The sequence below is a fragment of the Ictalurus furcatus genome, chromosome 17 (genome assembly GCF_023375685.1).
Source record: "Ictalurus furcatus strain D&B chromosome 17, Billie_1.0, whole genome shotgun sequence".
Lineage (NCBI taxonomy): Eukaryota > Metazoa > Chordata > Actinopteri > Siluriformes > Ictaluridae > Ictalurus > Ictalurus furcatus.
Genome location: NC_071271.1, coordinates 14,407,682 through 14,435,087, shown reverse-complemented (window position 1 = coordinate 14,435,087; position 27,406 = coordinate 14,407,682). Strand labels below are relative to the sequence as shown.

The 27,406-nt window shown below is 38.9% G+C and overlaps 1 protein-coding gene across 1 annotated transcript; it reads left to right on the top strand.

Moving 5' to 3' along the window:
* Window positions 1–27,406, top strand: ankrd13b (ankyrin repeat domain 13B). Its single transcript, XM_053646628.1, has 15 exons — window positions 1–589; window positions 8,781–8,916; window positions 9,549–9,673; window positions 13,417–13,462; window positions 18,095–18,238; window positions 18,409–18,622; window positions 20,613–20,679; window positions 20,866–20,947; window positions 21,069–21,133; window positions 21,383–21,519; window positions 21,802–21,959; window positions 24,431–24,607; window positions 24,844–25,007; window positions 25,568–25,644; window positions 27,163–27,406. Exons 1-15 carry the CDS (start codon window positions 482–484, stop codon window positions 27,356–27,358), a joined length of 1,896 nt encoding a protein of 631 aa, XP_053502603.1. The 5' UTR covers window positions 1–481; the 3' UTR covers window positions 27,359–27,406.

Here is a 27,406-nt window from a genome sequence, read left to right as displayed (position 1 = left end):
CAGACATTCCTGATGCTTAAGACATAAAGAACGGGGTTTGTATCCTGACATCTTTAGATGCGCACCGTGCCGTTAAATGCGCAGTGAACAGCATCACAGTGTAGCGCGTGATCACCGAAAGGGGAGCAGCTGAGAGCTCTCGCTCATAGGCGTTGATTTTTTAGAGCAAAGTAACAGACTGGAAGCGAGAACACCAGAGTGAGAGACGAGGGAGGCAGCAGATCATACTTATCTCTAGAAAGCCTAAACCGTCTTAGCTCTCGGACTTTTACTATGAGGAAGGGATGCTGGATGTGCCAGAGGAGAGAAATTCCCTCATCTGGCGTCGTAGCGATAAATCAGCACGCGCCCCTTTTAATATTGACTAAATAGGCTCACGGTAAAAAAAAAAAAAGAGAGAGAAGAAGAAGAAGAAGAAGAAATACATAAATCAATACAAATAAAAAAAGGGAAGAGAGCGGTAAGGAAGTATGTTCCGAGGATGATTTCAGCCAAGAAAACTCCAGAGAAGAGCCGATACCGCCTCCATTATCTCGTTTGGCACAACAAACACCGGCAGTTGGAGAAAGAGCTCTTAGGGAGCGAGCAGGTGAGAGGGTTCCGGTCTCTGTGGCTGTGTCCAAAACCGCATCCTACTAAAGCCTACTAAATAGTAGGCAAAATGTCACCATGGCCTTGTTATTATTGTGACATACTATTGAGTATACTGTTTTAGTACGGTAGCATTGTGTGTCTGTGTGTCTGTGTGTTTGAGTGGGCCATGTCTGACAGCAGAAAGGTGTGCCACGGTAATTAACACACCTCCTTATGATATATATTATTTTTTGTCAAAAAGTCACTCGTATTATTTAACGAATGCTAGCATGGAGTCTTATGTGTGTTTAGAGGCTAAACCCCCGCGCGCGACTCTACACTGTTACACCTGGTTCAGCCTTGAAGCGTTAACTTGTTAATTATCAGCTGTTTCACGCCTAAAACATGGATTAAAGTCCACGGAGAACTGCTCCTCCCTGTCTTCAACTTACTATCGCGAAAGGTATATTTATTGCGGTTTTTTTTTTTTTTATCCCCTCAGCAAGTGTGTCCCTTTACAGCGCACTGGTAAAATGGTGTAAATGAGAGAGGGTGTGTTTAGCACTAGCGGAGGCACAATGGCTTCTTGAATGATACTTCTCCATTTTCCAGTCAGTCTTCAAAAGATTTCATTAGAGAGTGTTTGTCAGGAGCACATCAGATAGCTACAACATGTTAATACAATTAAATCCACGCATTAATGTGACATTAGCATGGAATTGCCACTTTAATTAGATATAAATGCAGCAATAGAGATCACAACAGTATGATAATGTATACAAGCAGGTTATAGCATAGAAATGTTTTCTGTTTAGTTTTTTTTTTTACCAGCTGTACCATATGGCCAGATATATAGCTATACCCCCTGAAAGAGAATAGTAGATATTTATAAATGATCTGATTAAATGTTGGACAACATTTGCTATATAATAAAACATAGGCTATATATTTTGTTTTGTTTTACAAATTCTAATGTGCTGTAATGTGGCCTGTTGGTGCACACTGAGGTGTCCAATATGCATTAATGAGCACCACCTGTAAAACAGAATTCTAGATTACTGAGCTAAGTTTCTTGGTACACTGCATACATACATACATACATACATACAAGCTTAAATTCAGAGCTCCAGCATGTGTCACTGAACATATGCAGCTTTATATCCCTGGCCCTCAGTGATAAATCCAAAACTAACCATACAGATTAATGCTGTCATATGAAGCACCCCTGCTTTATCTGATTTACTGGTGACAGCATAATCTGGTCATGGTTTGCACAGAGTGCAGGTTCATGGTTCAGAGTGACAGTGAGCTAAGATCAGGCATGTGTGTATGTAAATGTTGAGAAGGGTACTACAATGCTCAAGTTTGGAAAGACAGGGAACATTTCAATGACAAAGGTAAAAATGCGGCACCAGCATGTGATCGGTGTTGGGTGTTGGAACAGACAGAGCAGAAAAATTCGAGCTACCATGAAGGAGGAGCGAGGTCATCAATAGCAAAGAGCTTGAATTGGAGACTAGGGAAAGAAAGTCAGTGAGATAGCCAAATTGAGGAGCTTAATTTGCAGTTTGCTTTGAACATGCAGAAAAAAGGAGCACAGACTCATAGTAGATAGGTGCCGGTTTGGAGGAGATTAAGGAAATTGAGAATGGATTTTTAAAAAAGTACAGACTTTAAAAATAACAACATCAACAACAACAATTGATAGGAGTGGCACAACAGAGAGATAAATATGTCTTATGTATATTGCCTACAACATAGCTACAATAATAATAATAATAATAATAATAAAGCTTTTTACGCAGAAGTGTGCAGAAGTGAATGAGAGAAATGGCTATATCACGTATAGGATCCCGTTTAGCTGGAAACAGCCGTTGCTTAAATACAGTGCCCTCCACTAATACTGGCACCTTGGTAAATATGAGCAAAGAAGACTGTGAAAAATTGACTTTATTGTTTAACCTTTTGATCTTTTGTTTTAAAAAATTCACAAAAATACTCTGCTCTCATGGGTATCAAACAACTGCAAACACAACACAGGTTTATTTAAAAAAAAATCTTAAATATAGGTATGCAACAATTAGTGGCACCTTTTTAGTCAATACTTTGTGCTACCTCCCTTTGCCAAAATCTGAGTCTTCCCCTATAATGCCTGATGAGGTTGGAGAATACATGGCAAGGGATCTGAGACCATTCCTCCATACAGAATCTCTCCAGAGCCTTCAAATTTCAAGGTCCATGCTGGTGGACTCTCCTCTTCAGTTCACCCCACAGGTTTTCTATGGGTTTCAAGACAGGGGACTGGGATGGCCATGGCAGGACCTTGATTTTGTGGTCAGTAAACCATTGTTGTGTTGATTTTGATGTATGTTTTGGTCATTGTCCTGCTGGAAGATCCAACCACGGCCCATTTTAAGCTTTCTGGCAGAGGCAGTCAGGTTTTCATTTAATATCTGTTGATATTTGATAGTCCATGATGCCATGTATCCTAACAAAATGTCCAGGTCCTCTGGCAGAAAAACAGCCCCAAAACATTAAAGACCCACCACCATATTTAACCATGGGCATGAGGAACTTTTCCATATGGCTACCTCTCTGTGTGCGCCAAAACCAACTCTGGTGTTTATTGACAAAAAGCTCTATTTTGGTTTCAACTGACCATAGAACCCGGTCCCATTTGAAGTTCCAGTAGTGTCTGGCAAACTGAAGACGCTTGAATTTGTTTTTGGATGAGAGTAGAGTCTTTCTTCTTGAAACCCTTCCAAACAACTTGTGGTGATATAGGTGGCTTCAGATTGTAGTTTTGGAGACTTTCTGACCCCAAGACACAACTAACTTCTGCAATTCTCCAGCTGTGATCCTTCGCGATTTTTGGGCCACTCGAACCATCCTCTTCACAGTGACAGTATTGACAATGTAGACACACTCTTCCAGATTGATTCATAACATTTCCAGTTGTCTAGAACTTCTTAATTATTAACCTTGATGGTGGAAATGGGCATTTTCAGTGCTTGTGCTATTTTCTTATAGCCACTTCCCATTTTGTGAAGCTCAACAACCATTTGCTGCACATCACAGCTAAATTCTTTGGTCTTACCAATTGTTATGAATGACTATGGAAATTTGGCCTATGTGTTACCTCATTTTTATACGCCTGTGAAACAGGAAGTCATGGTTGAACAATTTCCTGTTCCTAGTCACCCAGGTGCACTAAAAAATGTAAAATATCCATGGGAATATACATCAAATGTAGTTATCCCATATAAATACATAGGGGTGCCAATAATTGTTGCACACCTATATTTAACAAAGATATTATTTTTTTATAAACCTGTGTTGTGTTTGCAATTGTTTGATATCCATGAGATCAGAGTATTTTTGTGAATTCTTTGAACAAAAGATCAAAAGGTGAAACAATAAAGACTATTTTTCACATCCTTCTTTGCTCATGTTTATTTAAGGGTGCCAATATTAATGGAGGGTACTGTATTTGCATTGGTAACAAATATCCTTGCTCACATGTAGTTCTAACAGCATGGATGACTTATATTTCTATCCATGTTTAGTTTATTCTGTTGGCAACTCTTTCTCTCAGTCCTCAGTCTCTCCAGCCTGTCTCCTACACCATGAAACCCAACACTAATTGCAGAATGCTGTCACCAGGGACAAGGATGATGCTTGGGTGGGAGTAGCCTGAGATGTAGTTAACTTATTTGAAGGCTTTTAACAGACGGGGAAGCATGAGATGGGACAGCAACTGACATGGCTAAAAGATTGAACAGATGTCTGCACAGACGAGACCACAGAATGTTATGATCGTGTGGGATGCTGAACTGGAAATGAGGAAATGGAAGATACTTTGAGGATCATGTCTGATTTCGTTACGGGTTCTGGACAGGATTTACTCATGGTATAACAGTGGCAGGCTTTGGAAAAGCACATAGAAGTCTGTCAGGAATCTACATGATGCATGCCATTTCCTTATGGGTAATTCATCATGTTACTAATAAACAAGTTCCACTATTGTCATTTGAATATGCAAAACAACAGCTAGGTTGTGCTGATGCTCCTCTGCATTCTCCTGGAACGTGTGGAGGCTTTTTTTCTCATGAAGGGTGTAGACTTCAAACTGGCCTTAAGGAGTGTCTAGTCAGACAAAAGATTGGCCTCACCGATTCCTTTTAATTGTGAAATTTGTAAACCTTAAGAACCCTTCTCTAATGAAGTATTGTTCATAGAATATTGAACCGTGAAGGGATTAGACTGTAGGTAAGTTTAAATAACCCTGGGTCGTCCAAATACCCGTCACCACTGCAAGTTTTCATTCCAATGTCTGCATTTACCATGACCACAACGACCATGACATGGGGGAAAAGGACTCTTCAAGGAATCTTTAAATGGTTACGCGTCCTAAAAGGCTTCTATAGTATTCATGTAGCCCTTTCTGAAAGGAAAAGCCTTTGTTTTAGGGTGCTGTATAGAAGTAAGGGAGCTAAAGTGTAGTGATGAAAAATAAAGCTGACAATGTTTAGGTGTGATATGAGGTTGGTATTGTTCATATTTAAGGCCATGTTAAAGTATGCAATTGCTGACTAAGCATCCATTCTGTCTACGTCAGAGCAAGTATGACTACATTTTCCACAAATAAATCAAAGCTCACGAAGCCCCCACCAAAAAGAAGAGGGAGATTCTGTGTTATAAATTCTGTGTCTGTACTGCTGGAGCAAATATTCATTAATATCAGAGATTCTGTGTTAGAGGTTCTGTGTTAGAGATTCTGTGTTATTAATGAATATTTGCTCCAGTAGTACAGACAGAGTATGTGGGCTGAGAATCTAATGTGTGTGACATTTTATAAGGAAGTTATTAGCTTCTGCACACAGTTTCTCTCTTGTTTGCCGTCTACACTAAAAATGTGTTTCCTCAGCCTGGCTCATCAGTAATGGCTCTGTCAGAACAAGTGATGTGTGTCAGCTTGCTGTGCATCACCCCAGCCACACAGCTAGTACTCAGGAAAAAGGATACCCCAATCTCTCTCTCTCTTACTCTCTCTCTTTATCTCTTCTCTCTCTCTTCTCTCTCTCCCATCCACAGTGTCTGAGTCACTGACACTGTGTTGGTTGAAATTTGAAGTAATCAGGAGCACTTTTCCTCAAAAGCTCCACATTCTCTATTCTGCTTGTCTGATTTCTCTCTTATGACTGGTGTTAGATGAGAGTATACTTGCTAAAAGGACCATCAGACAGCATTGTTTGTGTTCATTTGTGCTCGGTTTTTACTGATTGGTGGCATTTGTGCACACCTTCATATGTTTTGCCCACACAGAGGATGTTTCATAACTAGGTTATTTCACCACGCACTGCATTTTGCATCTTGTCCCCCCACGGACACACAACTGCAGACGTCTGTACACACACACACACACACACACACACACACACACACACACAGAGTGTACCTTTGCCTACATTCCACATACACAATTTGGGCTCCCAATAAAAGATTGATGCAGGTTTAAGTAGCTGCCAGAAAACATTAGCAAAGGCACAGAGAACGCAGGAGCAGATGCTCCGCCAGAGATGACTATCAATAATGCAGCTACACCCGGGAGAGAAGAAGGAAGAAAAAATTTGGGATGGGGAGCGCAGGCACTAAAATGTGAGGGAAGACCCTAGATGACATAATATCCTGAAACCCTAGGGACTAACTACCATTTTATATAGCTCTCCGTGTGTTCGAGGGGGGTTTGTGTGTGAACAGTCAAATGATCCACTCTGTACAGCACGATTATCACCATAATGTTTATACGACATGCCGGAAGTATTGTTAATATTTTTTTTTAAACAATGTTCTGATCAGTTTTTCAGAAATGAGAGAGAAAACAGATTGATATAGTGAGGTAAGGTAGAAAAAGCGATATAAGATGAATGCAGAACATACGGTGGAAAACGTAAATGAATAAAGAAATGAACAAATAAATGAAATAAATTAGTTTTTACCTACAGCTGTAAGGTGGGTGATACAAGGCGGATATTTATTTATATTGTTTTATGCAAGGCTTCTAAGTCTAATATCCTAAAAAGTATTTTGGTTTGACTGTATGAGGGAACCCTTAAAGTGTCTCTGTAGAACACTACAGTAAAAAGTTTCCCTTTAAGAACAGGTTCCACATTTAATCCTTTTAATAAAGCTAATCTTTTTAAAGAGTGTATGGTTAAATAAATAAAATATTTGATTTCATGAATACGATCTAATAATTTCTGAATTTATTTAGTTTATCTGCTGTAAAATTCAACCACTCTCTTACACCAGGGCCTTCCTCCTTTTCCAGGAACACACTATTACTCATGTGACATAGGGAAATATAGGATAATTAGGGAGCGGTTACTTATTTACAAAAAAAAAAATCATAGTATAAGTTAGTGAATGGTAAATTAGCGCAGTGTAAGCATATATTTTCTATTGATAATTACATATTTGCTACTATGAACTGGGTATAATAAGGCAATGACCGACTTTGCACACGATCTGGATCCATTTGCTTTGGTAAGAAAAGTAATATTTGTCACTGCCTACTGAGTCACAAGAAAGGCCTTTTTTTGCGCACGATCCAACAGTAGTTCAGTTTGTGTGGAGGAAGTGGGCGAGCAGAAATGTGCATATGCACTAGACTGGGTGGATAAATGGCAAAGAGCAGGTCAATGAGAGGCCACTGACAACTAATTATGCTTGTTCTGTCTTCTTGTTAAATATCACTCTGTACCCCTTCATAAGAAGGAATTTCATACATATCTCCCCCTCACTCTTTATTTCTCACTCTCCCTTGAGTGTTCAGCTGTTGTCTTCTCTCTTGTATTAGCCTCAGGGCTATCTGAGCTGAGCTGCGCTGGGCTTCCCATCGGACTGACAGAAAAGCCATCATTTACTTTAAAATCCCAATTGTGCTCCCATCATTCTCTCTCTCTCTCTTTCTCTATCCCTCTATCCCTGGGTCTCACTCTGCTTCCTTCCATCACACCATCCCGTCGTGTCACACTCCTTCGTCTGTTACCATAGCAATGCCCCTCCACTCCCTCTGTGTCCCCACCTTTCCTGTCCTCCCTTTTCCATTGTGAAGGAGATGATGTTTTTTCGGCTCCTTGGGGAGCCACTCATGCCCCAGTTGTTGCTCATGAACACGCTGCTGGTGTTAACGAGGGAACTGGCTAATTGCAGTGCAGGGAACGGGGCTTAGGGAGCTTGCATGCACACATGGGAGTAGGTTTCCTATGCAGAACAACATTACAGATGGGTGGACTGTATCTACAGCACACACGCACACACACATAAACATGGTGAATCTGTTAATAAAGACAAAAATGCTACAGAGCATGAGGTAAGAGATGACAGTAATCAGACTCACATTATACAGGAAAGGCGACTGGCTGTACATGCAGGCAGTCATGTAAACATTTGTAATACAGAGACAATCTAAAGAACTAAGAAACAACACACACACACACACACACACACACACACACACACACACACTGTATGTGGTTGTAATAAAGCACTTAGGCTGCTGGCGCAACTGTAAGGAAACAGAACAGCTCTCCCAGCAGACAGCAAGCCCTCAGGCAGTAATATGTTTCCATTATAATGTGCCTGTCTGAGGCATGTGCATAAAACTACCATTATGTGACTCATTTACTGTAAGCTTGCTCGAAATAAACCATTCGTAAGGCACAGCTAAAATCTGCATATCCTCATTATCACGCCGGCCCAGCCCTGCCTTTAGTAGTGCTTACGACCTTTCTTCCTGACAGTAAAATTAATGTGTGTGGACAGAATCCCAGGCAGATTGCCAGCTCATCAAATGTGATCAACCAGGATATACAGCATGCATAAATAACAGCATTTTCACTGATAAGCTCTGAGATATATTCTCCTTATAAAGCATAACGTCAGCTCTTTCCTAGCCCCAGTGGCAGTCAAGGGCCAGAAAGGTACAGGTTTGCTTTTGAACTGTTCTAGCATTTATTATGAATCTTCTCATTTTTCTTATGATTTTAGCTTCAAGTGCGATGGTTTAATTATCGCTTGTCACTTCTCTCGCCATCGCATTGTTTCACCTCAACCGTCTCTTTCCATTTCCCAGCTGTGCACGTGCCTAAGAAGGAAGTGAGGCACTGTTTTGCTTTCTTTCTCTCACCTTCTGGTTTTCTCAGGTGGACTTGGAGGTGCTAGACCCACGGGGTCGCACTCCTCTGCATCTGGCTGTGACCCTCACCCACCTGGAGTGCGCTCGAGTGCTACTGCACTATGGTGCTGACGTCAGCAAAGAGAACGGCAACGGCTGGACAGGTAGCACAGCAACACTGCAAACACAGAGTGTGTTTATAAGTACTAATAATACAATTTCAGCAGTTCAGTAGTGGCCGTGTAAATCGCATACTATGATATCTGATACTGAATTATATTCCAAACCTTTTTTTCTAAAGCAAACTCTATGGTGGATTTATTGTCAGGGTGTAACGTGACTGCATACATTCACATTATTACATTACTTAAGAACATGTAAAGACATCTGGTATGGTGTGTAAATCTAATGTTTCCCCCCAATTATCACATTATTTATGATGGAGATTAGACCATTAATGTTAATATTGTGAGTATGAACACAAAGATTCTTTCAGAAACAAAAAAGCATGAAGGGTGGTACACAATGAGAATGCAAGCAAGATAGCTGGGAAGAGAGACCATAAAACGATGTTCAGCTTTATATGAGACGTTATTTCTTGTTATTTCCCTTTATGACTGCAGTAAAAAAAAAATCCTCTTACATTGCTCTCTCTCTCTCTCTCTCTCTTTTCATATTCTATATTATAAATCAAACGTGATAATCAATTAATATGGTATCTCACCTGTATTTAAATACTGAATATGTTTGCATAGTTGTATATCTCTCTCTCTTCTTCTCTTTCTGTCCACCACAGTTTTGCAGGAAGCCATCAGCTTGCGTGATGCTGAGTTGGTGCGGCTGGTCTTGTGCCACAGAGACTACCAGCGCACCGTTAAGAGACTGGCAGGGATCCCCAGACTACTAGAAAGACTGCAGCAGGTCAGCTTTTAATGGCAGAAACAAAACAGCACATCTAAAGCCAGAACACAGCCCAAGAGAGAACCATCAAAATGTATACGACTTCTTAATGCTTATGAAATGCAGGTATATTTGCAAATATTTGCAAATATTGCAAATCTAAAATTTGTATCCAAGTGTGTTTAGAAAAGTATAATCTTAAAGGTTTAACTTTAGCGCTTGTATGTATAGAGCAGAGACTCTGTGAACGTGACTGGCTGACTGACAAAAGAACACAAAAAAGGACTGTCAGCTTAAAATCAACCTAAAATCAGTCCCCCATATTTTAACTGAATATCGATCCACTGCATCTGTAGTTTATGTGTGAATGAGGGGTTAATACTGAAATGGCACATAACACTATTCAGACCTGCAGAGACATCTCTGTTACATGCGATTCTGACCTCGAAATCAGCTCAAGCAAAAAGCAGCAACACTGTCTGACAGTTTTATTCGTAATCACAATATGTCATCCTGAAATTCATATGAGACAGCATAATAAACTGAGACATTGTTTATCTTAAGGACAGAATTTTATATTGATAAAATTGTGAACTAAATGAACGGTTAGCAAAGCAGATGAATGCTTGGTCAGCTTGTCCTTGAACCCATCGGCACATTTTCTTTACAGGAGACAACACCGAATTAACAAAAACATTTTCATTGTTTTACTCATTTGACAATTCAAAACAGTACGGAAGCCCTAAGAGGCCATGTATTATTATTTCTTTCTTTCTTGTTTTCTCATGATCACGACGTAATTGTCTTGTGATCTCCACATAACAAAAAGTCGCTTTCTTGTGTCTTCATCAAGAGAAAACAGGGAATTAAAAGCATGATGAAATACCCTACATCATGAACACACATTAGAATTTCATGACCTCAATTTAGCATGTCCCGGCCACATTAACACATTAACACACAATTAACCGCCAGTGCAGGTAAGATAGCTAAGATAGCCTAAGCTATCTGAGCGTTTACGCTTTCTGTTGCTGACCGCTGTATATTTCTATCTCATCATGCAAAAAAAAAGGGATGTGCTGGATCAAGTGCTATTTTCTAAGCTGCAAATCGTTTATATATCATCATATCATATCATCATTCTAAATTGTCTCTAGCTTTTATGTTATATCGTATTGCAGTCAACAACAAAGAAAAGAAAATGTGATCTGCTTTTTCAGTCCTCATTTTCTAATGACTGAGTTTTTGGGACTTAAAGACAGGTGTTTGTCCTTCAAGATGGTAATCTAGTTGTTACTGAAAAAGAAAACATCTTGGACACTTCTACTCAGCTATGTAAGCCAACAATAAATAACAAGAAATTAAGTCTTTATTCTGACAAGAATGCAACATTACAACCATTGCACTGAACTGTAAAAAGTCTTGCCAAAATTGTTCTTATGTTTCATCACACTTTCAAACACTGGAGTAATACAATAAGAAGCAATCTGTTTATGCTTTTCACAAGGTTTTATGTGCAGTCAGGAATCTGAAACACTTCTGTGTTTGTGTTTGTGTTTGTGAGGATTATTGTAACTTCTCTTTCTGTATAAGTAGTTTCATGCCTGAAAGGATGAACTATACAGGTTTAATGCTTAAGTTACAAATACCATTGAATTGATGAAAGCATTCTACAAAAAAAGCTCTGTTTTGCATTATAACTTCCCAGAATGCTAATTTTCACACACAAACACATTCATGAAGAATTGATACAGGCAGAGAAATGAACACTTACAGAGACAAATACATCATCACATATTGGAGATGTAAGTACACAGTATATATCCACACAGGCACTGGCTTGGTTTCTGGCCCACAAACTAATCTCTGATAACGCTTGATAACTGGGTTAAATATTCTGCCTTCCTCTTTCTGTCCCTGAGCACTAACTGAAATTCACTTAATTTTAGGGATTCACCAAATGTTTGGCAACCGAAATTATTCTGCCGAAAATAGCAAAAAAAGCACTTTCGGTGTTTGGCTGACTAAGTGAAAAGGCAGAATAAATTTGACCGAACAATGACGTGTTTGATGACGTGCCAAATAGCCTAGCAACCAGAGTGAGATGCGCGAATTTCACGACCTCCACTTCCGGCAGCGCACTCGGAGCGATGAGGGGGCGCACCATGCACGAGCTACGTGCACGAGTGCATGCTCTTCGGATGTTGACAACCGTGACATTGTTTACTGTGGACACATGCGTTTGTTTTGTTTCTGTTCCGGAGTATTCTGTCACATCGCAAGACCTAAGGGAGTACAGTACAGAAGCAGGTAAAGACGTATTTATTTAAGGGAACATAACATTAACAACGTATCTAACTATACTATATCTACTATAATACTCCGCGAGGTGTACAGGGATGCGAGCAGTATATATCCCCAATATAATCAGCCGAATAGAACCATTTTTTGCACTCTCGTCAATGCACTTTTTAATGCATGTTTTTGTTGTAGGCTACAGAGTGTTACATTCTTTCAGCAGTCAGTTGTAGGCCTAACAGGCTATTCAAGGGGGGCTCAAAGATGACCACATAAAAATTATTTTTATTATACTAATTTATTTATTTAAAGTTATATTGTGCCTTGTTGGTAGCCTATGCCTGCTGGAATGAAAAAAAAAATGTTCAGTGTTAAATAAATATTTTGAAATTGTAGTTTTTGTAATTGATTTTTTTCTTTGAAAAGCAAGACAAAATAGTAAAAAGCACATTTTGACTATTTAATTTATGCAATGGTGAAAAAAATGGCAAAATAAATGCAAAAAACGTGAAAAAACGTGTTCGGTATTCAGCCTCCGGCCAAGTTTTTCATTATATTCAGTTTCGGCTTTGGTCAGGAATTTTCATTTCGGTGCATCCCTACTTAATTTCTCACTGGAGTTCACCTGGAAGTGACCTGAAGCCAGCAGGTGGTGCTCACTCTGTGGTCTGTGTAGGGCCTAATGCCCCAGTATAGTGACGGGGACACTATACTGTATAAACAGCACCGTATTTCGGATGAGACGTTAAACCGAGGTCCTGACTCTCTGTGGTCATTAAAAATCCCAGGACATTTATCGTAAAAGAGTAGGGGTATAACCACGGTGTCCTGGCGAAGTTCCCCCATTGGCCCTTCTCTGTTTTGGCCCCCTAATAATCCCCATCTCTGAATTGGCTACATCACTCTCTTCTCCACTAATAGCTGGTGTGTGGTGGGCATTTTGGTGCACTATGGCTGCCGACGCATCATCCAGGTGGATGCCACACACTGGTGGTGGTTGAGGAGACCCCCCCCCATACTATGTAAAGCCCTTTGAGTGTCTAGAAAAGGAATTATTATTATTATTATTATTATTATTATTATTATTAGAAATTTGTTTCTGATGAATGAACTAACACAAGAAATGCATTGATGTCCCCCTTTTCTGCTGTATGCTCTGTTCTTTCTTACACGGCCTGTCACACATAGAGACTACATTTACATGTGAGTTAATCAGAGTGACTTACAGAAGTAAGTCTTTTGTAAGTCACTTTGGATAAAAGCGTCTGCTAAATGAATAAATGTAAATGTAAATGTAAGTGCTTTGAAATCTCTATCAATAAATACATTCTCATACAGGTTCAGTAGGTCAGGGACTAAGCATATTATCTGTCTAAAAATCCTGTTGAGCAGGTAGACTCCTGACCCCAGACTGACCTTCTGTCTTTTCTCCACTCATCTTTTTCTCCTCCTCATCTCTCTCTCAGGCGCAAGACTTTTACGTGGAGATGAAATGGGAGTTTACAAGCTGGGGTATGTAAAGCAGTTTTAACACAACATTAATTACACCCACTTGGTTATTAACGCTTAAGAGGTTTCCTATAATGACATCATATAACTACAAAGATATTTCAATTGATTCTAAAATAAAAATAATTGAATCAGTAATAACTCTCTCAGCTAACCGAATTCCATTGTTATTATGCAGACACAACATATCCTGATGACCAAAGTTTCGTTATAGTATCCTGACCAATTACATAGAGAGAACCGGAAAAGGGAAAGTCCTCGATACATCATGGCAACGTAGCTTTGCAGCATTATGACTCACGTACTACTCATGTTCTGGCACACACTTTACGTAGTTGTCTTGTGGTAATCAGTAGTTAATCTCATATATATGGGTGGATTTGCAGGAGCCTGTATATGCTGTAGCCCTCATTTGCCAAAAACTGTTTGCTTTATAAACCAGCAGTTGCTAATACCAATATTTTCCCACATGAAAGACAGTAATAACTTAAGTTAGCTAGCTAGCAGTGTGAATTTATTATATGTAATTTACTTAAGCTCAAAAAATATAACAGATTAGTGTACAGTCAAAACAAAGAAGGTTTCATGTTTCATTTTAACCTCCTGAACAGATGGCAGTGGACAAAGTTTTAAAAATCGTGTTGAATGCTGCAAGTGACCTTTACCTAAGATGATAAGACAGAAACTCATTTCACATAGTAAACTTATTCTTTAAAATTCGACAGTAATGTTTTTCTTTTAGGTTATAAATGTACAGGTAGAAATCTTCAAATGTGATTTTCTCCCTTTAAACCTTTGGGGTAATCAGACTTTAAATATGCTATACCTTAATATGTGATTGAGATGCATGTAAAAGGGAAACATATTTCATTTCAGGACAAGCTGTATTTTCCAGAACTATATATAGCAGTTTGATCATGCAAATGTTTTTCCCAGACTGTCACGCAGAGAACACTATCTAATGAACAATGGCCATTTGACATAAAGAGCGGTTGCAGCTTGGAGTTGTTATCAGAACACTGTCAGACAACATAACAACATCGGTAGTAATTTAGAAATGAGAGCAATGGTAATCAAATGACCAGAATTTAACAGTCACCATGTTGCAAGTTAAGGCCCTACAGTACCAATAGGAGATGACATTGATGCTAAATAGTGTGTTAGCTGGGACAATCTAGGATCATTGTGAAGGATGTTACAGTTAGATTGATTCTCTTTCAGAAGGACATTTTGTGTCAGAGAGTGTTAGTGAAGATTCTTGTTCAAAGACTTTGAAGTGGAGACAGGGCTTTGTGCCACCTGCCTCTGTCACTTTCTGTCTCTCACTCTCACAGTCTCTATTTCTGTCTTTCTTTTTTTAAATCCAGGAATACTGAGGTAATCCATCTTTACTGACCTGCTTGTCCAATATAACGATTTCATATCATTTTTCAACTTATATACATACATTACATATATATATATATATATATATATATATATATATATATATATATATATATATATATATATATACACACTAATCTGTTAGCAGTTATTAACCAGCGATTATTTTACATCACTGATATACAAATCTGTACCTTCCTGACTGCACTGGATGATATATTTGATGTTGCTCTGCTTGTGTTCTGGTGCTTTTTCCAATGAAATACACCAGTTTACAGAAGATTTGCCTAATACACCCAGCTTTCTTTCCTTTGTTCTTCCTCTTTGATTATTGATCTTGAGTTCCTTCTGGACCTTCTGGGTCTTTTTACAAAAGCCCAAATTAGTTAATATGAACATTTAAGGCTTGTTGGCTGTTTGCACACTTTGTTCTTGTATTTTCAGAGCATTTTCAGCCTGGCACAGCATTCTGATCATGTTCTGAAGAAGTGCTCCAGTGTCAAATAGCAAATGCAGACTAATAATAGCTTTGATATTCACACACGTATGCATAATAAATATGACAATAATGTAAATGGAAAAGAAGGCAGAGGACCAGTCTCTGAGGAACGCCTTCTGTTACAGTGTCAAGAGATGTACAATAAAGTAGTATAGTAGTATATATGATACAAAGCAAGCAAGAGCAGCATCAGTAATGGCAATAGTTGAGAGTTTGGAGATGAGTGTTATGGTTTACAGTGTTAAATCCAGCATTTAATTTGGTTCATTCTCAACGAGATGCTTTTTTAAAATCTGGGATACCTTTAATTTTCTATGAAGACAGGTGAAAATGTGCCAAGGATTGTGGGAGCAAGAGCGGCACAAAGCAGATGATGAGAGCAGGGGTAAATGTTGAAAATGTCTTGATTTTATACTGTTTGAGAAGCAAATCTCTCACTAGTTGGGCAGTCAGATTGTTAAATGTGGCAAGAGTCACACCCACAGACAAGACAGACAGTCAAGCCACACACTGAAATTAGTACAGTACAAGACACAACACCAAGGTAGCCACTATCCCTGGAGGCCAATCCATGATTACACCGGAACAGCAGTGGGAATTTAATGTTTATTTTTAAATATCCAAAATCTAAATCAAAATCAAAGTCTATTTTAAGGTATGTTTTTTTCTTGAGCATGGGACTAGCCTACAACTATGCATGTACTTTATTCTGCACAGCTGAAAAGCTTGAATTGATGGTGTCACACCCCTGAATCTATTAAAACATAATAGTCTTACATTGCTTGCCTACAGATTGTTGCCAGGGGCCTTAATAAGGGCCATAAGTAACAAACAGCTCTATAATAATATCATTGTACCTTATGAAGTCATTAGTGAAAATGGATTGATCCGAATGGGTTACTCAGAACCAGTCGATTAAACGGTTTTCATTTCGTGGTCATAAATATTATTGATTCATCTCCTCTCTTAACTATTTCTACAATTGTATAACATGCTTTCATTCACTGCTGCCAATTATTAGAAATTAGAAATGTTATTTTTGTGTTTTTCTGTAACAGCAGCTCTGACAATAGTGAGGGCTGTAATTAAAATCACAGGTGTATATTAGCGTGCTTTCCTGTTTCTCGCTAACAAGACAATGTGGGTTTTTTTTTTATTATTAACTTCAAGAAAGTAATCACCCCTAGTAAGTATTTTTATTTCTATTTTTGCGCAAATTTAAGTATAACAGAATTGTGCTTATAATAGAAAAGTGACTCTCTACAGAAATAAAATCAAATTAATGACAAATTAATGTCCTCAAAATTATTTAAAAAAAATAAAATAAATAAAAACTGCTTAATTGATAACTATTCACCCCTTTTCTTTTAACAGACTAAATCAGGACTAGTATTTAATTTTTCGAGCACTCGCACTAAATATGTTAAACAAGGTACACCTGTGTTAATTTCAAATCCACCTGTGTCCAAATGTATTCTTGCACAATAAATATCACTAACTTTGTAAGGACTCACAGCTAAAACGGCAGAGCAGATCAGTCTTGCTGTCATTAAGACCAAGGCCCTGCCTATGAAGCTTCCAGATGAAGTTATTAGGATGAAAGAAGCTGGAGAAAGTCATAAAAAGATCAACAAAGATTTCTGTGCTGTGAAATACACTGTGAAATACATTATAACAAAGTGGAATAAATATGTCACAACCTAGACACTACCCAGATCAGGCTGTCTTTCCAAACTGAGTGTTCAGGCATGAAGGACAATTGTCATAGTATTGTCCAAGAGGGCAGCTATAGCACTGAATGACTCACAGAGCTCACTGGCTGAAACAGGAGATTCTATTAGACATCAACAATATCATAAGCTCTTCACAGATCCGGCCTCTATAGAAGAAAGGTTAAAAGCCACTCCTTGATTTCACTAGAAGGCATGTGACAAAATCTGTGCGCTTTTGGAAAAAGATTTTGAGTCATTTGGTCTAAAAAACAATGTGTTATTTTTGGCACAGACCAAACATAACACATGGAAATATGCTGCAGGGTTGCTTTTCAGCAGGAGGGCTGGAAGTCATGTTGCCATCAAGGGCATCATGGATAGAGCCAAATACAAGCAAATTCTTGAGGAGTACCTGTTCCAGTCAGCCAGAAATCTGTATCGAGGGTGAAAATTTACATCCAAAGCATACGGCCAAGTCAAAGCCCAGACTTAAATCCAATTGAAAAACTGAAGATTTCAGTCCACCTGGAGGCACTGTAGCTGCTATAACATAAGTGGTAACAGAAACGAACTTGTCTCCCAGACATTCCACAACATTAAATGTAATTTATTATTGTTATTAACAAATTGCCATGATATAAGTGTAATAAAACACATCAGGGCTTGCTGTTATAGGATAATAATCAACAATGGGGTTATATGATGTGGCCCAACATAAGGCAGAGTTACCACCCTGAAGGAAATTATATTTCTATAATAAAACAAAGTGTTTTTTATTCCTTACATAATAACTATGGTAAAACTTGACCTGTTTACCAAAATCTGTTCTTGCAAAGCATGATGCAATTGATGTCTTCATTAGTGTAGATGTTCTTGGTGGTCCTTCTAATCGAGGTTATGTGTACATAACATGTCTGCCTTGCAAAAGAGGTTCACAAGCTCAGTTGAATTTTATATCTATGAATTTAGGTTAGTAGATTAACGATTCACCTTTTATATAAGGTTTGTACACTGACTTCACATTTCTCTTTGTTTCAGTGCCACTGGTGTCTCGAATCTGTCCAAGTGACACATATCGAGTGTGGAAAAGTGGCCAGTGCCTTCGAGTGGACACAACACTTATAGGATTTGAGCAGATGACTTGGCAGCGAGGAAACCGCAGCTTCATCTTCAAAGGACAAGGTGAAAGGGAGGTTTTTTTTACATCCACATCCTCTCATTTTTTTCTGTTTTAATACCATTTTATGTCTAGGATAGAGTCACCTACCCATATATTCAAACTGAATGGTTAGGTAGCTCCTGTGGTCTCTTATTGATTCCTTTTGACTCCTCCCGTTCTACATGTAATTCAGACTCCAGCGCCATGGTGATGGAGGTGGACCATGACAGACAGCTGGTGTTCTGTGAGACACTACCATGTTTCCCATCCTCTCCCTCCTCTCGTCCTCAAAGTAATGCTCTCAGTCTGTTGGGGATTCTGCAGCCCAGTGATGAGCAGGTAGCTGCACGGCTCTCTGCCCCAGTGGTCACAACACAGCTAGACACCAAGAACATCGCTTTTGAAAGGTGAGCCATGAATAATGGTAACCATTATTACAAAAACACCCTTCAAAGATACACTTAACAACCAGGGTGAAGGAAGTTCAAATGTGATATACACAGTTGAGGCCAAAAGTTTACATACACCTAGGGTAAAGACATTCAAACTCACATATTCACAACTCCACACATTTCATGTTACCATACATTTCCTGTGTAAAGTCAATTAGGGTATCTACTTTATTTCCATGAGGGGTCATTAAAAACAAAAAGATAAGAGACATACACTACTGGTCAAAAGTTTGGAGACACTTGACTGAAATGTTTCTTTTGAGCTTAAAAATCTTTTGATCTGAAGGTGTATGAGTAAATGTTTGAATATATATATATATATATATAATATAAATATAAATAAAAAGCCAATAAGTAGGTGGGAACTCCTTTAATACTGTTTAAAAAGGGTCTCAGGGTCATTCCTCGAGAAATTGGTTGAGAAAATGCCAAGAATTCATTTCTGGAAATTCTAGGCAAAAAGGGTGTCTACATTGAAGATGCTAATATATGAAATTATTTTGATTTATTTTGGATTTTTTTTTTTTATCACAGCATAATTCCCATAGTTCCATTTGTGTTACTCCAGAGTTTTGATGAGTTTATTATTATTGTAAAATGTGGGGGAAAAATAATAAAAATAAAGAATGAGTGTGTCTAAACATTTGACTGGTCGGGTATGTATTTCAGCTTTAATTTAATATTTCAGATTTTCAGTGGATCAGAAGTTTACTTACTCTTTGATAGTGTTTGGTGACATTTCCCTGAAACTTGAATCAAATGCTTGGGGTAGCCTTCCACAAGCTTCACACAATACTCTGTTGGTTTGTTAGCCTCCTTTATCAGACACACTCGAATCTAGAGGATTCAAGAGTCAGGGCTTTGTGATGACAACTCCAATACTTTTACTTTGCTGTTTTAATTTTGTTACAACTTTGGAGGTATGCATAGGACCACTGTCCTCCCAGAAGACCCAGTTGTGACCATGGTTTAACTTTCTGGCTGACATCAGAAATGTTTTGCTTCAGTATTTATAGATAATCCTCCTTCTTCATGATGTCATCTATTTTCTGGAATGCACCAGTCCCTTTTCCAGCAAAACACCCACACAACATGATGCTGACACACCCCAGGGTTGAAATTCAGATTGAAAGCCAATTTTTTTCCCTCCATACATAGAACTGAACTTTATGGCTGAACAGTCAACATTTTTGTTGCATTTCACCAGAGAAAACTACTCCAGGAGGATGCAAACTGTAGTCTGTTTTGGAGTAGGGGCTTCTTCCTTGAAACGACAACCTTTCAGGCCATGGTGAGGTAGCACTCTCTAACATATGGCATATGCACATATTTGGTACCTGATGTTCCTTTGTTGTTGTCTTTGCATTCAGTTGAACATTTCGCACCAAAGTTCGTTCATCACTAAGACTTAATTTGTGCCTCTTTCCTTAATGATGGTGTCCCAAGATTTTTAGATTTGCATACTGTTGTTTGTGCAGATGCTTTTGGTACCTTCAATTGTTTAGAAATTGCTCTTAAAGAGGTACTGGACTTCCTGTTTGGTCCAAATTTTGATTTCTTGGCTGAGTTTCTTGGATTTTCCCATGGTATCAAATTCAAAAAAGCACTGGATCTAAAGGTAGGCCCTTTTACAGCCAGAGGCACACACTAAATTAACTCCTAATTATGGTAATTGGCCATATCTTTCAGACTGTTTAAAGAGAGAGTTAACTTGATATATGTAAACCTTTGACCCATTGGAATTCTGTTATAGTGAATTAAAGCTAAAATAAATCTGTGTCTAATCAATTGTTTTAAAATGACCTCTGATGTGAACAAAGTAGATGCCCTAATTGACTTGCCAAAAGAAATGTATGGTAACATGAAATGTATGTGCTCTATGGAGAGCATGTAGACTCACCTCTGCAGATCCTCAGTGTTAAAACATCTACCCCTCTGATTGCAGGAACAAGACAGGCATTCTCGGCTGGCGAAGTGAGAAAACAGAGGTGGTGAATGGCTACGAATCCAAGGTACTGCTTTTCTGCCCTACTCACACAGGACACATATATACTTTCTTGCATAGTGTGGTTTTATAGCTTGAGGAGCTAGAGACAGTTTCATTGAGAAATGTCCTCAGATCAATACCTTTGATCCCAGAGGAAATGAGTCTGCCTGTAAATGCACAGGCATCGCTAAATGCTTCATGCATTTTTCAGGTGTACTGCGCCTCCAACGTAGAGCTGATCACTCGAACACGGACCGACCACCTCACTGAACAGCACAAATCCAAACCCAAAGGTATCCATTTTTTAAATAATTTAAAAAATAGTGACTTCTGATTTTCATAAGGTCTCTGTGTAGAGTTCCATGTGAGGCCCTGAGTTATTATTTTTTTAATTATGCTCTGCTTATCTTGTAGGTAGTAAAACACCACTGCAATCCTTCCTTGGCATTGCAGAGCAGCATATGGGAACTACCAATGGGGTAAGTGCACTTTACCGATAATACTGAGTTAGTTGGTAATAATGAATCTCATTATCAGTCTTAAGCCACATGATATAGGAAACATCCACCCATTGTGTTTGCCTGGAATTAATGACACTAGTGTGTTACTCTCTGTGTCTTGTATTAATAACACTTCTGAGCCTGGGAATATCCATGCTTTGTGCATGCCTTGTATTAAGGATGCTTTTCAAGTCTGTGTAGGATTTGTGTGTGCGCTCGAATTTACAGCAAACAATGGTGACCCAGATGTCATGCCCTGTGATGAACAGCAGAGCCATGACAGCTGAGGAATACTTTAATCCAAATCCGAATCACCCCCATAGAGATATTGGTCAGCCTTGCCATCTCACTACCAAAACACAAAGGTACTTACACATCTCACACTTCTCACACATGCTTTTTATGATCAAAATCATTCTCTGCCTGTTTGGGGAAAGACAGTAATGATAAAAAAGGGAATTAGTCAGAGGGAAAGCTATGTTAAAACATGAGTAGTTTCTTATTGGTATAATAAAAAAACTGAGACAAGATCCTCTTTTGCACAGACATCTTTACTGCCATGTGGATTCTAGCTTCTATGTTAAGAACAGAGTAGTGAAATAAACCCTAAATGTAATGATTCACTAAACTTTGTCCTGTGCACTCAGGTTCAAAGCCAAGCTATGGCTGTGTGAATCTCATCCTCTGTCCCTGGCTGAGCAGGTGGCTCCCATTATAGACCTCATGGCCATCTCTAATGCCCTGTTTGCTAAGCTCAGAGACTTCATCACACTGCGTCTGCCTCCAGGCTTTCCCATCAAGATAGGTAGAAAAAAAAAAGAATCATTTTCATATTTAACTTTCCAGGATAAATGGGAGAGTCGCAGCATGAAAGCGCACCTAAAAAATCTGCAGGAATGATAACTTTTTTATATTTTGGGGAGTGTATGTTAGATATTGAATAATAGCTCTTCAACACCACGCTCCATGAACAAATGAACTGTGTATTTAAATATGTCTTTTCATAATTATCTGAATTTGGTCAGTGCTCACTAATTGGTTTGTTTCCTTGGATACATTTCAGTTATTGTCTGAAAAAAAACACATACAAACTCAATAAAGGTGCAGTTCGTAATGTTTGAGAATGTTTTAAATGTACATTTACCTGTGATAACCACATCATTTTAAATCTAACTTTTTTCCAAGAAAAATAATTTGCAATAATGCCATGCAATGGATCTGGCGAGTTTCTTCATTCAGGCTTCATATAAGTTGCTAGGTTTTGTCCTTGTTAATTAAAAGGCGACTCACAAAATATACATAAAATATGCTGCATTCAACGTACTTCCTAATTAGGTAGTTGTAAATATTGAGAGACAGAGTCTGTAAATACGGTATATTTACCTTCTCAAAACAGCGAACTTATGGTCAGTGTTAACAAGCAAATATTTCTGTATGTTGGTTGATCTAAAGCAAATACTAGTACAGTGAAAATTGTCTTTGTTGTTTAACCTTTTGATCATTTGTTCAAAAAAAAAATACTCTGCTCTCATGGATATCAATTTTTTTTTTTGTTAAATATAGGTGTGCAACAATTATTGGCACCCTTTTAGTCAATACTTTGTGTTACTTCCCTTTGCCAAGATAACAGCTCTGAGTCTCCTATAATGCCTGATGAGGTTGGAGAATAAATGGCAAGGGATCTGAGACCATTCATCCATACAGAATCTCTCTAGATCCTTCAAATTTCGAGGTCCATGCTGGTGGATTCTCCTTTTCAGTTTACCCCACAGGTTTTCTATGGGTTTCAAGTCAGGGGACTGGGATGGTCATGACAGGACCTTGATTTTGTGGTCAGTAAACCATTTTTTGTGTTTTGATGTATGTTTTGGATCATTGTCCTGCTGGAAGATCCAACCATGGCCCATTTTAAGCTTTCTGGCAGAGACAGTCAGGTTTTCATTTAATATCTGTTGATATTTGATAGAGTCCATGATGACATGTATCATAACAAAATGTCCAGGTCCTCTGGCAGAAAAACAGCCCCAAAACATTAAAGAGCCACTACCATATTTAACCGTGGGCATGAGGTACTTTTCCATATGGCTACCTCTCTGTGTGCGCCAAAACCACCTCTGGTGTTTATTGACAAAAAGCTCTATTTTGGTTTCATCTGACCATAGAACCGATCCCATTTGAAGTTCCAGTAGTGTCTGGCAAACTGAAGATGCTTGAGTTTGTTTTTGAATGAGAGTAGAGGCTTTTTTCTTGAAACTCTTCCAAACAACTTGTGGTGATGTAGGTGGCTTCAGAATGTAGTTTTGGAGACTTTCTGACCCCAGGACGCAACTAACTTCTGCAATTCTCCAGCTGTGATCCTTGGAGATTTTTGGGCCACTCGAACCATCCTCTTCACAGTGCATTGAGACAATATAGACAAACGTCCAGTTCCAGGTTGATTCATAACATTTCCAGTTGATTGGAACGTCTTAATTGTTGCCCTGATGGTGGAAATGGGCACTTTCAATGCTTTTGCTATTTTCTTATAGACACTTCCTATTTTGTGAAGCTCAACAACTTTTTGCCGCACATCACAGCTATATTCCTTGGTCTTACACATTTTTATGAATGACTAAAGGAATTTGGCCTACGTGTTACCTCATATTTATACCCCTGTGAAACAGGAAGTCATGGTTGAACAATTTCCTGTTCCTAGTCAACCAGATGTACTAAAAAAATGTAAAATATCAATGGGAATATACTTCAAATATATTTTTCTCATATGAATTCATAGGGGTGCCAATAATTGTTGCACACCTATTTCTAACAAAGATTTGTTTTTGGATAAACCTGTGTTTTGTTTGCAAAAGATCAAAAGGTTAAACAATAAAGACAATTGTTCACAGCCTTCTTTCCTCATATTTACGAGGGTGCCAATATTAGTGGAGGGCACTGTGTATACGGTGTAAGAAGTGCTGCTTTGTTTATCGTTGATGCTGTGAGCAGCCATGTTGATTTGATGTCACTTGCTGAACTTGGGGTTGAGAAGACTGTCCCAAACTCCCGAGTATGAATTCCGGAGTAGTTGTGTGGGCATTGTCATTGGTTTGGGGGTTTCGTAGGTTGGAAATGCAGCAGTAGTTTCAACAGAGGGTGTGGGCTGGGTGTGGGGGTCAAGGAAGGCTCAATACTTTCTTTCATTCTAATTGAAACTTTTAGACGGCTCTAAAAACTATAAACTGCTCATTTAATATTCTACTGCATATTAATTTGCATCACTCATTTCACTCGCTTCAGAGATCCCCATATATCACATCTTGAATGCACGCATCACCTTTGGAAACCTGAACGGCTGTGAGGAGGGGGGAGTGAGCAGAACAGAGGCAAGTGTGGATGGACAGAAGGACAGCTCCAGGACAGAGACACCGTCTCCCGGCAGTGACTCGTCCAGCGTGTCAAGCTCCAGCTCGACTAGTGAGAACCGGCCTGTTCCTCACTCAGCAAGCACAAGCAACAAAGCATCTTAAACAATTCAGATACACCTATTACAGCAATCTGAACTGAATGAATAGATGTTTATTCCATCTTTCGCTCAACTGCCTCAAACAAAATCCTTTATTCTGATTCAGGTAGTTCACCACAGTCCCAGAGGTAACAGTGATACACTACCCGATATGCTGTGTGTGTGTGTGTGTGTGTGTGTACCTTAGACTCATGCCATGGAGGTGAAATTCCAGCATCTGTGTTTGAGGCACCACGAGGTTACAGCATCCTTGGAGGGAACCAGAGAGAGAGTATGCGTGAGGAGGAGGATGACCTATTACAGTTCGCCATTCAGCAGAGTCTACTGGAGGCAGGCTCTGAGTATGACCAGGTAAGAAATATACACACACAAACACGAATATATATATATTATATAAACACAGGGTGTTGAGTGTTGAGTGCTTCTCTTATAAGAGATCCATTTGTTTATCATAACCCTGTGTGTTTACATACACACTATAACCTGATTTGTGAAGGACCAGATTATTCCGGTGGACATGTAAACGTCATACGATGATATATTGGATTAAAGCCTCTGTCATATTTCAAGACATTTCAAGAAAGTGATGAGACACCTGGATTTTAATGCAATAGTTTGGTTATTCAGCATATCAGTATTTTACCCTGACATCCTATCTTCAGGTTTACAGGTTGTAAAGTGATTGTATATCACATATTTAGACAAAAAAAAAAAAAAAAATCCAAGTTATTCACTGACTCATGTAGCTCCAGTGTTTGCCTGTTATCAGATTACACAAGCACTTGTAAACACCTGAATTGAATTATTACCCAAAACTGATTGTTTTTCATCAGATCATTTTGTACATGCAAACATACTAAGACACAAATGTACCCTGATGCATGTTTCCAAACTAACTATGCTCTCTGTAGGTGACGATTTGGGAGGCTCTGACAAACAGTAAGCCAGGAACTCATCCCCTGTCATGTGACCCCAGCCGCCTGGAAAGGTCTGCAGTCAGTATCTCGTCATCCCTGTAGTCTCAAAACCACCACTCAGTCTTTTTCCACCACCTAATATACTGTAGCTTAGAGGTGGCAGCCCTACAGAGATTTGGGGTTTTCACCTTCTAGCACACCAAATTCCAGCCATAAAAGTCATGATCTTTAGCTAATGAGTGTTTTAAATGGGGTAGAATGCTATATTCTTCAGTGCTTCGGCCCTACAGAACTTTCTGATATGGTGAATGCTTACATCTAGAGACTTACAATTGAGACAAGATAGAACTGAGCAATTTGGCAGTGCTAAGATTTGAACTCATGGACTTCCAATCTCAAAGCCTTAACCACTGATCCATTTCCCCCAGTCTGATACATTAACTGTACTGTACCATTCGCACCACTCACTGGCATCACTGAAATAGGTTTACAAATTCACACACAATTTCAGAGTCCTAAAGCATGAACTTTGTATTAAAATGCCAGTTTTAAATGTGATAATATTGCCATGCAATGAATCCAGTTAAATTCTTCATTGCATTGGTCCCAGATGGTGCTCAGCTCTACCCTTTTCCTAAAAAGGCAACTCACAAGACATACATAATAACTGGGTTCAGTTTGGGGGATGGAGAAGGATTGTGGATGTTTTGGTTGCACTTTGCATGAATCAGAATGCCCTAAAATTTGACAAATTGCTTCTTTAACGAGAAAACATTTTCCAGATTGCTCAATACAACCCAAAACACTTCTCATGTCTGTGCAGTCCATTACTGCTGCATCTGATTCAAACCAATTTTTCCCAAAAAAACAAGATTTCCCACATTCATTGTTAGACTGCGTTTGTCTCCTAATGCTAAATAGCAGTTTATTTATTGTTATGGTGTGTTCAAGTCATGTCGCAAAGATCGTATTTATGAGTTGAACGCACATGATTGCCACCACAATGTCGTAATTAGGAGCAGGATTTTCTTTGAGCTCAGAGTTTCCGAGTTGGGGGCGTGTCAGTAAGAAAACATGATGGAATCAATGGATGTTGTCTGTAGTTGATGGTAAATTTGTTGAAATTGAATGCTTACTTGTGTCAGAAGCTGATTTCGGTTATTATGTGCTTGGTACAGTATATACAGCAAGTTATTGTCAGGCTTTTTTATTTACAATAAAACAAGCCAATTTCCTGCGCAAAATACAAAAGCATTGTAACATTACGATATAATATGTAACATAAAGTTTACAGTGGCTTCATAAATTGATTCAAAACACAAAGAAGCAAAACACGTCTGATGCGCATTTTTTTTCTTCATTTTTTAGAAGAAGAGTTAAAAAAAAAACCTTACTGTATTTTTTTGTAGTCAGTCAAGAGAAGGTACACCGCCGTCATGCTTCGACCAAAGTGACTTGAGCGCACCTGATTACGACTTCGCAACTCGTAAATACAAATTTTCCATGAGGACTTGAATGCACAGTTAGCCTCTTGGCTCAGTTTGCAGATATCATAGTCACGTCCTCTCTCTGTCATCTTTCTCTATCAGAACTCCACAGCACAAGACCAGCCCTGAGTCCAGCTCTGGCAGCACACCAACCAGTGAGCCACCACGCAGCTATGATGAGCAGCTACGTCTGGCAATGGAGCTGTCAGCACGCGAACAGGAAGAGGCAGAGCGACGGCAGAGACAAGAGGAAGAAGAGCTTCAGCGCATCATACAGCTGTCACTCATGGAGAAGTGACAGGAATCTGAGCAAGAAAAAATCAAGGGGCAGGGGAGCATGTGCAGC

Excerpts from the sequence above, each read along its gene's own strand:
- ankrd13b (XM_053646628.1), top strand. The coding sequence starts at position 482 with ATGATTTCAGCCAAGAAAACTCCAGAGAAGAGCCGATACCGCCTCCAT. Across the intron at positions 9,674-13,416 it reads TACTAGAAAGACTGCAGCAG|GCGCAAGACTTTTACGTGGA; the intron begins GTCAGCTTTTAA and ends TCTCTCTCTCAG. Across the intron at positions 21,134-21,382 it reads ATATGGGAACTACCAATGGG|CAAACAATGGTGACCCAGAT; the intron begins GTAAGTGCACTT and ends TCGAATTTACAG.